Below are 12,694 nucleotides of genomic sequence, written 5' to 3'. Positions count from 1 at the left end.
TTATAGTTTTTCAAGCTAATAGTCTAGATATTTGGAATGTATTCATTTAAGCAGAAGAAATAGCTGGCAAATGTTTTATGTCAGGTGGTATGCATGCTGTTTATAACCTTTCTTCTCTTTATTCAGTGTAAGGTAACTAGATGTGACAGGGTATGACATATCACAGAGATGACTCAGTCAGGAACTGCAAGAAGTCAGAAAAACAGTACCTTTTAAAAGGGCCTAAATAAATAGTACTTAAAGATCTGTAGAGTGTAGTATAGTCTTTTTTTTTTTTTTTTTAAACCCTGTTATCTATCAAAAAGAATTGAGTTCAACTGCTTAAATGTTGAGGAAAGTCTTTTACTCAGAGGAAAGTGAACTAGGGTACTGTGCCCTGCCAGTTCAGGTTGGGGAGGAATCTCTTGTTTCCTTTAAAATTAGGAGTGCCTACCGGCAGACATATCTGTTTGTTTAGAGTTTATATTATCTATTTGTTGACCAAAAATTCAATGATAACGTTTCCATCACCTACTTTTCCTTTTTGTCTGAAGCCTTTGCAATTATTTAGCTTTCATTACGAATTCCTGTCCCAAAGCATGGGATTTCAACAAAGAACATGGTTAGATCACAAGGCTTGCTTTTAAAGGGCTGAATTTTGTTTCTGTCATAGGAAAACAACTGTGTACATTAGTAAATGGTAAAGTATGACATACACTTGGAGAAATATATATACTGTAAGTGTTTAACTCAGTAAACATACCCAAATTACAGCCAGATAATGAAACTGAACTTCACAACACCCTAACAAATCTCCCTTGCCCCACCTTCTCAAACCTCCAAAGGATAAACATTTCTGACTTCTACTACTACAAGTCAGTTTTAACCGATCTTGTATGAAAGTCGTCTGTCCTTCTCTAGAAATATTAATAGGTTCACTCATAAATGTATGTACTTTAGTAATGTATGTTGATGACTAGTAGGGTCTTTGGGGGCAGGGTTGGGGTCTGACTTATTTCACTTAACATTACTTTTGTGAAATGCACCCATATTATGTATATTATTCCATTGTATATAGCAATATATAACACAATGTATTTATTCATTTTGTCAATGATGGGTATTTCAGTTGTTTCCAGTTTGGGGCTCTTATAAATAGTCTTCTAAATATCCTTTGTGAATATACCCACCCATTTCTATATATATTCAACTTCAATAGATACCTCCAAAGATTTCTTCATAGTAGCTGAAGCAATTTATATTTTTGTCATCAGTACATGAGAACTATAATTTAGTCTCATCTTTGCCAACAGTTGTTAGCCCTCGCCATCATCTTAACTCAATCTGAAGGGTGTATACTGCTATTATAAATGTAGTTTGTATTTCTTTGATGACTTCTGATGACTTCTGAAACTGAGCATCTATGTTTTTGGCAGTCTGATTATGTTTTGTAAAGTTCTTTTTCTCATGTTTTTTCAGTTCTTTATATAATCCTGATATTTAACTGCAAATATTTTCTACTACTTAAGTTCCCTTTTTCTGCTTTTCTAATATTATATTTTGATCAGGAGAAGTTTTTAATAGTAATGTACTGTAGTTTCTCATTTTTTCTCATTATGTTGATTAAATTTTGTGCCCTGTTTAAAAAGTTTGTAACACTCCAAGTTATTGAAGAGATATAGTATGTTTTAAGATCTTTGTCTTACCTTTTATACTTCGATCTATAAGCCATATAAAATTTATTTTTGTATACATTGTGGGGAAGGGTTTTAAAAATGTGTGTTTTAACCACATGGATATCCACAAGAACCAGCACCAATTACTTAAAAGATTATCCTTTCTCTATTGCTCTGCAGTGTCAGGTTTGTTTTAAATCAGGTAATTGCACTGTATCTACCATCATTGTTTCAAGTACTATCGAGTTATAAAAGGTCTGGGTTTCTAGTTATGTGAGTCTTTTTGGTTCGTTTTTGTTCAGAATTGCCTATTCTTGGCCCTATGCACTTTCATTTCCATTTTACAAACAACTATCAACACAGAAAGCACTGTTAGGGCTTTAACTGGGTCTGCATTCAATCTGTAAAATCGATTTAAAAGGAACTGACATCTGTAGAACACTGAATCTTCCATATATCTTTCCATTTATTCAAGTTTACTTTTTATGAATATTTCATAATTTTCAATGCAGAAATTCTTAATTTCTAAATATTGAGGATATTTATGCTATTTTAAGTAGTATATTTTGAGTTTCATTTTCTGTATGCTTTCATAAATAAATTTTGTGTATTTGTCTTATATGCACTGATTTCTTTTTAAAAAGGAGACTGGAGCAGATATGTGGAACAGAAGCACCATTGAGAAAGAAATAAAAGAGTGGCTCCTGAGGTTACTTCAGAGATACTACAAACCAACAACAATAAAACAAAACTAATAACCAAATTATAGTGGTCCTTGTGTACTAATGGCCTATAGCTGGACGATCTGTAAACTGGTTTTTATCCTCTACCTATTCTCTTGTTTTTCATTTGTATGATATTATCTCTTAGCATTGCCAGTTATTTTTACTGAATTCTAATTACTGAATTCAAAAAATTATACATGTATCAATGGTGTTATATTCCTCCAGAGAAGATTTTCCTTTTCCTGTGCTGGGCAAGAATGAGGGATGACAGCTTAAATCCAATCAGTAACTGTGCTAAATTGATGCTGGGTTGTAATTTTAGTAAAATTCAGCCTACCTCTGACCTTCCTCTATACCTACGTGTGTGTGTGTGTGTGTGTGTGTGTGTGTGTGTGTGTATACATACATATACAAAGACACATATAATCATATGTATTGTGTATAATACAATTTGTGGCAAGTAAAAAAGATAAAATTAAAAAACTTTATCCAGATTTTTATTTCTTATCAGATGGAATTCTGGTGTGAAGCAAACTCTTCCACCCTACTTAGTATTGTCTTATCTTTAAATCTTGGATTTTATTGGATATTAGTGTACTTACAATATTGTGTTAATTTCAGGTATACAGCAAAGTGATTCAGTTATACATATATTCCATTTTTTCAGATTCTTTTCCCATATAGGTTACTATAGAATATTAAGTACAGTTCCACATGCTATACAGTAGATCCTGGTTATATGTTTCCCAAGATCCTAGTTTATCCCTCCCCACAACTTTTTCCTTTGGTAGCCATAAGTTTTGTTTTTGAAATCTGTATGAGTCTGGTTTTCTTTCCTTTTTTTTTTTTTTTGTAAATCAGCTCATTTACATCTTTTTTTAAAATTCTACATATGAGTGATAATATGATATTTGTCTCTGTCTGACTTGACTTCACTTCGTATAATAATTTCTAGGTCCACCTATGTTCCTGCAAATGACATTATTTCATTCTTTTTTATGGCTGAGTAGTATTATATTGCGGAGAAGGCAATGGCACCCCACTCCAGTACTCCTGCCTGGAAAATCCCATGGACAGAGGAGCCTGGTAGGCTGCAGTCCATGGGGTCGCTAGGAGTCGGACACGACTGAGCGACTTCACTTTCACTTTTCACTTCATGCATTGGAGAAGGAAATGGCAACCCACTCCAGTGTTCTTGCCTGGAGAATCCCAGGGACGAGGGAGCCTGGTGGGCTACTGTCTATGGGGGTCACACAGAGTTGGACACGACTGAAGTGACTTAGCATAGCATAGTATTACATTGATATTTTTACTAATTCTTCCTTATCCATTCCTCTACCTATGGACATTTAGAGTACTTCCATGTCTTGGCTGTTGTAAACAGTGCTTCAGTGAACAATGGGGTGCACGCATCTTTTCAAATTATAGTTTTCTCTGGATATATGTATGCCCAGGAATGGGATTCTTGGATCATAAAGTAGTTCTATTGTTTAGTTTTTTAGGGAACCACCATAGTGTTTGTACCAATTTACATTCCCACTAACAGTGTAGGTGGGTTCAGTTTTCTACACACCCTCTTCAGCATTTGTTTCTAGACTTTTTCATGATGGCCATTCTAACCAGTATGAGGTGATGATACCTCATTGCAATGCAGATTTGCACTTCTCTAATAATTAGTGATGTTGAGCATCTTTTCATCTACTTTAGGCCATTTCTTTGGAAAAATGTCTATTTAGATCTTTTGCCCATTTTTTGATTGTTTATTCCCCCCCCCCCTTTTTTTTGACATACAGCTAGCTGCATGAGCTATTTGTATATTTTGGAGATTAATTCCTTCTTGGTCACTTCAAATATTTTTCCCCATGCTCTGAGTTGTCTTTGCATTTTATTGATGGTTTCCTTTGCTGTGCAAAGCTCTTAGGTTTAATTACATCTTTGTTTTTGACAATCACAAAAATAATAACCATTTATCTTTGTTTTATTTTCATTGGTCTAGGAGGTGGATTCAAAAAGATATTGTAGCAGTTTATGTCAAACAGTGTTCTGTTGTTTTCCTTTAAGAGTTGTATAGTTTCTGGCCCTACATTTAGGTCTTTGATCCATTTTGAGTTTTTTTGTGTGTGGTGCATACACAAAATTCTCATTTCACCCTTTTACAATTAGCTGCCCAGTTTTCCCAGCACTGTTTGTTGTAGAGACTATCTTTCCTCCATTGTATAGTCTTCTCTGTTGTACACTAGTTGACCACAGGTTCATAGGTTTATTTCTGGGCTTTCTTTCCTGTTCCATTGATCTATTATATAATTTTGTGCCAGTACCATACTCTTTTGATGACCATAGCTTTGTCTGGTGCCAGGAAGCCTGATTCCTCCAGCTCTGTTTTTCTTTCTCAGGATTTTTTTTTTTGGCTATTTGGGTCTTTTCTGTATCCATATGAATTTCAAGATTTTTTGTTCTAGTTCTGTGAAAAATGCCATTGGTAATTTGATAGCAATTGCACTGAATCTTTAGATTGCCTTGGGTAGTATTAGAAGTATTGATTCTTCTAAGAACATGGTTTATCTCTCCATCTGTTAGTATCATCTTTGATTTCTTTCTTCAGTGTCTTCTAGTTTTTCACAGTACAATTTTTTTGTCTCCCTAGGTAGTTTTATTCCTAGGGATTTTATTCTTTTTTGATGTGTTGGCAAATGGGATTATTTCCTTAATTTCTCTTCCAAATCTTTCATTGCTAGTATATAGAAATGCAATAGATTTTTGTGTGTTAATTTTGTAACCTGCAACTTTACCAAGTTCAATGATAAACTCTAGTAGTTTTCTGGTAACATCTTTAGGGTTTTCTATATACAGTATCATTTCAGCTACAAACAGTGACAATTTTACTTCTTCTCTTCCCATTTGGATTCTTTTTTTTCTCTGATTGCCATGACTAGGACTTTCAAAACTATGTTGAATCAAAGGGGCAAGCATGGACATCCTTCTTTTCTTCCTGGTCTTAGAGGAAATGCTTTTAGTTTTTCAATATTGAGAATGATGTTACTGTGGGTTTGTCACATATGGGCTTTATTATTTTGAGGTAGGTTCCCTCTATGACCACTTTCTGGAGTTTCCAGCTCACTTATTCACTTCCACCTCATTTTTTTTTTCTGCTATTGATTCCAAATATGACAAACCCATAACTTACATCATACTCAACACTTAGTGGGAAGTTTAACACTTTTCCTCTTAGATGAGTAACAAGACAAGGATACCTACCCTTGCTACTTTGAATCAATAGAGTATTAGCTGTTTTAACAAGAGCAATTAAGGAAGAAAAATAAAAGACATTTATGTCAAAAAGGAAGATGAAAAGCTGTCACTATTTGCAGATAATATATACAGAAAACCCTAAAGACTCCCCACAAAGAACTATTAAACAAATTTAGTACACTCTCAGGATATAAAATCAATTTTCAAAAATCTGTTGCATTTCTATACACTAATATTGAACTATCACAGAATGAAAAATTAAGAGAACAATCCTATTTTCAAATGCACAAGAAAGAATAGGAATAAATTTAGCCAATAAAGTCAATGACCTGAACACTGAAAACTACAAAATTGAAAAGAAATTGAAGAAGACACAGTAAGTGGAAAGATAAATCGTGTTCATGGATTGGAAGAATATTGTTCAAATTTCCATACTACCAAAAGCAACCTACAGATTCAATGCAATCCCCATCAAAATTTCAATGGCATTTTTCACAGAAATCAAACCAACAATCTTAATTTGTATGGAAATACAAAAGACCCAAAATAGCCAAAACAGTCTTGGGGAAGAACAACAAAGCTGTAACATCAAGCTTCCTCATTACTGTAGTAATCAAAACACAGTGTGGTACAGGCATTAAAACAGACACAGAAACCCATAAAACAGAATGGAGGGTCCAGAAATAAATCCATGTAAATATAGTCAACTAATTTACAACAAAGGAGCCAAGAATACTCAATGAGGATAGAACAGACTCTTTAATAAATGGCATTAGGACTGCACAACTATACAGCCATGTGCAAAAGAATTACTGAACCACTCTCTTATATACAGCATACAAAAAATTAATTCAAGATGGATCGAAGACTTGAATATAAGATGTGAAGTCATGAAACTCCTAGAAGAAAAACATAGGAAAACTCCTTGACATCAGTCTTGACAATGATATTTTGGATTTTACATCAAAAGTAAAAACAAATAAGTGGGACTAACGCAAACTAACTGGGACCATCAACAAAATAAAAATGCAACCTACAGACTGAGAGAAAATATTTGCAAATCATATTTCTGATAAGGGGTGAATATCCAAAATCTACATAAAGAACTCACACAACTAAACAGAAAAAAAAAATTGAACAATCCAGTTAAAATGGGCAGAGGATCTGAATAGACAGTTTTCCGAAGAAAACATACAGACTGACAAAAGGTACATGAAAAGATGCTCATAATTAAGGAAATGCAAATCAAAAAACAATGAGATAGCACTTCACACCTGTGAAATGATTGTTCTTAAAAAGAAATAACATGTGTTTGTGAAGCTATGGGGAAAGGGACCTTTAACCTTTGGTGTGAGTATAAACCGGTACAGCCACTATGGAAAACAGTATGAAATTCCTCAAAAAATTAAAAAATGGAACTACCATATGATCAAGTAATTCTACTTTTAGGTCGTTTATTTGAAGGAAACAAAGACACTCAAAATGATACCTGCACGTTCACATGCACTGAGAAGCATTATTTGCAATAGCCAAAACATGGTAGGTATACAGGTATGCACATGCACGCACAATGTAATGTTGTTAAGCCATTAAATGAAAACGGAAATCTTGCCATTTGTGATAACATGGAAGGATTTTGAGAGCATTATGCTAAGTGAAGTAAGTCAGAGAAATACAAACACAGTATGATCTTACTATATGTGGAGTCTAAGAAAAACCCATGGATACAGAGAGCAGATCTGTAGTTACTAGAGGCAGAGACTGGATGAAATGAATGAAGTTGCTGAAAAGGTACAAAGTTCTGGTTCTAAGATAATGTCCTGGTGAAGTAATATACATCATGGTGACTACACTTAGCAGTACTGTATTGTGTATTCAAAAGTTGCTACAAGAGTAAATACAAAAGTTCTCATCACAGGAAAAAGAATTGTACCTGTGTATAGTGATGGATGTTAACTAATCTTATTATATAATTTACACATATATATTTATGATATATCATAATAAAAGTCATTATGTGTACACCTAAACTAGTACAGTGTCATATATCAATTATGTATCATTTTAAAAGAAAAAACAAAAAATGAAATTACATATGTAAGCCTTTCCATAGCAATAATTAAATGCCAGTGGTCTAAATACATCAATTTTAAAACTAATTTGTGGGAGAGTAATAAATAGGAGGGGCTTCCCTCATAGCTCAGTTGGTAAAGAATCTGCCTGCAATGCAGGAGACCTGGGTTCGATTCCTGAGTCAGGAAGATCCCCTAGGGAAGGAAATGGCAACCCACTCCAGTATTCTTGCCTGGAAAATCCCATGGACAGAGGAGCATGGTGGGCTACAATCCATGGGGTCGCAAGAGTCAGACATGACTTAGCGACTAAACCACCAGCACCACCACCACCACTAAACCACCAGCACCACCACCAATAAATAGGAGACTGGAATTGATACACTACTATATACAAGATAGTTAACTAATAAGGACCTACTGTTTAGCATAGGGAACTCTTCTCAATATTCTGTAGTGATCTGTATGGGAAAACAATCTAGAAAAGAGTAGCATGACGTTAGTCACTCAGTTGTGTCTGAGTCTATGGCTCCACAGACTAGCCTGCCAGCTCCTCTGTCCATGGAATTTTCCAGGCAAGAATACTGGAGTGGGCTGCCATTCCCTTCTCCAGTAGGAAAGAGTAGATATATGTAAAATTGATATACTTTGCTGTACAGCAGAAATGAATACAACACTGAAAATCAACTTTCAAAAAAAAGAGATTTGCAGAATGTTAAGAAAAAAATGGTCCAGTATATATGCTATTTACCAGAAACTCATTTGAGATACAGTGATACAGGTAGGCTGTGTGTAAAAGGATAGAAAAAAGCATACTGTCAAAACAATCAGAAGAAATCAGGACTAGCTCTATTAATGTCAGATAAAGTAGACTTCAAAGAAAAGAAAATTACCATGGACATAGAACATTACATAATCATAAAAGAGCAACACAGCAAGAAGACATACAAAGCCTAAAGATGTATGTGCTGAACAAGAGAGCTACCAAATAAGTGAAGCTAAATAAGGACAGAATTGAAAGAAGAATTAGACAAGCCCATGTTTCTCAAAGACATCAACACCCCTCTCTCAACAACTGGTAGAACAACTAGACAAATTCAGCAAAGACAGAGAAGAATTCAATAGCACCATCAAATACCTAACAACATCAGAATATATATATATACTTTTTCATTGCTTGTGAAATAAATACCAAGAGAGACCATATACTGAGTCAAAAAACAAATGTCAACAAATTTAAAACAACTGAGTTCTCTGGATCTTATGAAGTCAAAGTAGATATCGATAGTACAGGAAAATAATCTAAATATAACAAGAAACCTCCAAACAGTTGGAAACTAAAAAGTACCCTTCTAAACAATCCATAAATCAAAAAAGGAAGTCTCAAAGGAAATTTTAAAATATACTGAACTGAGTAAAAATGAAATATGACATTGAAATTTGTGAGACATGTTAAAGAAATGCCAAAAGGCACATTTCTAGCATTAAGTGCTTCTATTACATTAAAAGTCTCAAATCAGTACTCTTAAGTTCTCACCTCAATAAACTAGAAAAAGAGAAGCAAAATAAAGCTGAAGGAAGGATATAATAAGAAGAGCATAAGTCAATACAACTGAAAACGGGAAAATAACAGAGAAAGATAGGGCTGGTTCTTTGATGAGGTCAGTAAAATAAAATAAACTTCTAGCAAGGCTGATCAAAAAATAAGGGGAGAGAGAAGACGACTTTCTGTTCTACTACCATTGGGAAGAAAAAAGAACTGTTGTTACTCTGCAAACATCAAAAGGATAATAAAGGAATACTATAAATAATTCTCCACGTCTACCAAAACTCCCATTATGAAATGGACAATCTAAATGGTCTTATGAATTTATAATTTGAAAACTTCAGAAGTTTCTTTAGGCCTAGATGACTTTGTTGGAGAAGTCTATCAAAAGAATAAACACCAATTCAACACCATCTCTTTAAGAAAAAAGTAGAGAAGGGAACACTTTCCAACTCAGTTTATAAAGCCAGAATGACCCTGATACCAAAGCCATGGAAACACAGTACAAAAAAGAAAAGAGCAACTCAATATTATTCATGGAGATAAATGAAAAAATTTTAACAAAATATTAAACAATGGAATTCAGCAATATATAAAATTAATTCATATTATGAAGCAGAATATACCAGGCATAAATGACTGGTTTGGTATTTGAATGTAACCTACTCCATGAACAGACTAAAGAAGACAAATCACATGATCATATCAGTCAATGTAAAGAAAGCATCTGAACAAATTCAACATTCAATCATGATGGAAAAAACTGAGAAAAACAGAAAAAGAGTGGGACTTCTCCAACTTGATATGGAGCATCTATGTTAGGCCTACAGTAAACATTGTAACTAATAATGAAAGACAATTTTTTTTCCCTAAGTTGGGAACATGGCAAAGATATTCACACACATCACTGTCATTCAGCAAAATTCCTAAAGTTCTAGCCAGTGCAATAAGGCAAAAAGTGTGTGTGTGTGTGTGGGGGGGGGGGGGGAGCATACAAACTGAAAAGAAGAATTAAAACTATCTCTATCTGCTGTTGACATGATGGTCTATATAGAGAATTGCAGGAATCTAAAAACAATAAAACCATTTAGAGCTAATAAATTATTTCAGAAAGGTTGCAGGATAAGAGATTTTGAAACTCAGCTGTATTTCCATAGAACTAATAATAAACACATAGATACCAAGATTTAAAATACAATACACATACAGTTGCTCAAGACAATCAAATATTTAGGTGTATATGTGACCAAAAAATGCAAGACTTTTCTGCTGAAAAATATAAAACACTTATGAAAAAATCAAAGATTTAAATCAATCTAGAAACATACCACATTCATGAATCGGAAGATTCACCAAAGAAAAGGCACCAGTTCTCTCCAAATTGTTATATAGATTTAAGTCAATTTCTGTTAGAATCCTAGGAAGTTTAATGCCAGATACAGATAAGATTATTGAAAATTTTATATGGAACAGTGGAATCACGATGGTGGAAGAGTACGTGGAACTGACTTACCCCCTCCACCCCACCATAAAACATCAAAAATACATCTACATGTGGAATGATATTCATGGAATACTAACTAGAAACTTGCACAACTCCTATATAACCAAAGCTGTATGAAATATTTTCACATAACCAGGTATGATGGGGATAAAATCCCACTGGGTTGGGACCTGTGCCCATGGGAGGGATCTAAGGAAGAGGTCTGCATGGGCAGACCCACACCCTAGGGAGTGAGCAGATCAAGTCATAATCTAGGCATCCCAGTCCAGGAATCCTGTAGGGAAAAGAAAACCCCCTTTCCTGCTGCGAAAATCCCTAGGACACAGAGGCAGCCAAGATCTCAGGCAATGAATAGCACAGCCACCTTAATTCCTGCAGCCACAGAGCTTCAAATCCTAGCCCCAACTCCAAACTATAGCCTTGTGCTATATGAAAGTTGCTCAGTCATGTCCAACTCTGTACAACCCCATGGCTGTAGCCCTCCAGGCTCCTCTGTCCACGGGATTTCCCAGGCAAGAATACTAGAGTCAAAAGCTATTCCCTTTTCCAGGGGAACTTTCCGACCCAGGGATCAAACCCAGGTCTCCTGCACTGCAGGTAGATTCTTTACCATCTGAGATAAAACAACAGAGAAAGGGACATGACCTTGGGTAACATCTGAATGGAACCCCAGATGCCAACACAGGTGGTACTTAGGTCCTCTGTGACCACACAGGCCTCCCTTCTTCAGCATTAACCTCCTTTGGAGCAGAGCATACATTTAAGGGCAACAGAGACTGATCAAACCAAACCCTCAGGACTCCTATTAACTAATGGAGAGCAGACTCCACCCCTGTCAGAACAGCAGTAGCCACAGAGCAGAGATGAAGCCTCACTTCATACCCTGCATAACTGTAACCCCTATGAAGGGGATAACTGCCAGCATACCTGAAGAAAGATGTGGCTGGCATCCATACCAAAAACAGCTCTTGCACCAAAAACACTGGACACACACAGTCTACACAGAGATGCTCCCTCATAAAAACGCTCTTCAAGATCACAAGAGATAACTGTTTCTCCTAAGCTCATGGAAACAGAGAGAGCTAAATAAAAAGGCAAAGGAACTACTCCCAATTAAAAGAACAAGAGTAATCCCCTTGAAGAAGAATGAAACAGAGCTCACCAGTCTAGACCCTAAGTTCAAAAATGTGGTAATAAAAATACTCAAAGAACTAAAGAAGCTTATTGATAGAAACACAGTTCACTGTGACAAGGAACTAGAAACTACAAAGACTAACCAATCAAAACCAGACAGTTGCCCAAGATAAAAGTCTGTAGAGAAGCAACGAACAGCCAACTAAATGAAACAGAATAATTAATTGATATGGAAGATAGAATAATGGAAATCTACTAATTAGAAGACAGACAAAAGAAAAAATTGAAAACAACATACAACATCTATGAGATAATATAAAACATGCCAAGTTACCCATAATAGGGGCTCCAGAAAGAGAAGACAGACAAAAGGGGATTGAAAGTGTATTTGAAGAAATTGTGTCTAAAAACTTCCCAAACCTAAAGAAGGAAAACAGATATCCAGATACAGAAAGCATGGAGAAACTCAAACATACCCACACCAAGACATAATTAAAATGGCATAAGTTGGATTACCATAAGATAGTGAAGAAGGATGTGAGCTTAACCTCTTCTTTAAAAGAAAATCACCAAAATCACAATCAACTGCTGAACAACTATCAACAAAAAAAAATTCTGGAACCTACACCTATGTCCAAAGACAAAGAGAAGGCCATAGTGAGATGGTAGGAGGGGCACAATGCAATACACTCAAATCCCATACACACCTGGTGAGCAACCCACAAACTGGAAAACAGGAATACCACAGAAGTTATCACACAGGAGTGAAAGTTCTTAGCCCCATGTCAGGCTTCCTAGCCTTGGGGTCT

At 35.3% G+C, this 12,694-nt stretch overlaps 1 protein-coding gene across 13 annotated transcripts in view; it reads left to right on the top strand.

Moving 5' to 3' along the window:
- LOC102389627 (WD repeat containing planar cell polarity effector) overlaps positions 1-2,418 on the top strand; it is a 454,572-nt gene extending 452,154 nt beyond the window's left edge. For all 13 annotated transcript variants that reach the window (XM_045162259.1, XM_045162264.1, XM_045162261.1 and 10 more), the window contains one exon: positions 2,300-2,418. In XM_045162259.1, coding sequence (XP_045018194.1) covers positions 2,300-2,337 — 38 coding nt within the window. In that variant the 3' untranslated portion in view covers positions 2,338-2,418. The remainder of the gene's footprint in view (positions 1-2,299) is intronic.
- The last annotated feature ends 10,276 nt before the right edge of the window (positions 2,419-12,694 follow it).

The sequence above is a fragment of the Bubalus bubalis genome, chromosome 12, assembly GCF_019923935.1.
Source record: "Bubalus bubalis isolate 160015118507 breed Murrah chromosome 12, NDDB_SH_1, whole genome shotgun sequence".
Classification (NCBI taxonomy): Eukaryota; Metazoa; Chordata; class Mammalia; order Artiodactyla; family Bovidae; genus Bubalus; species Bubalus bubalis.
The sequence above is the reverse complement of the archived record's forward strand: the minus strand, read 5'-3'. Positions and strand labels throughout refer to the sequence as shown.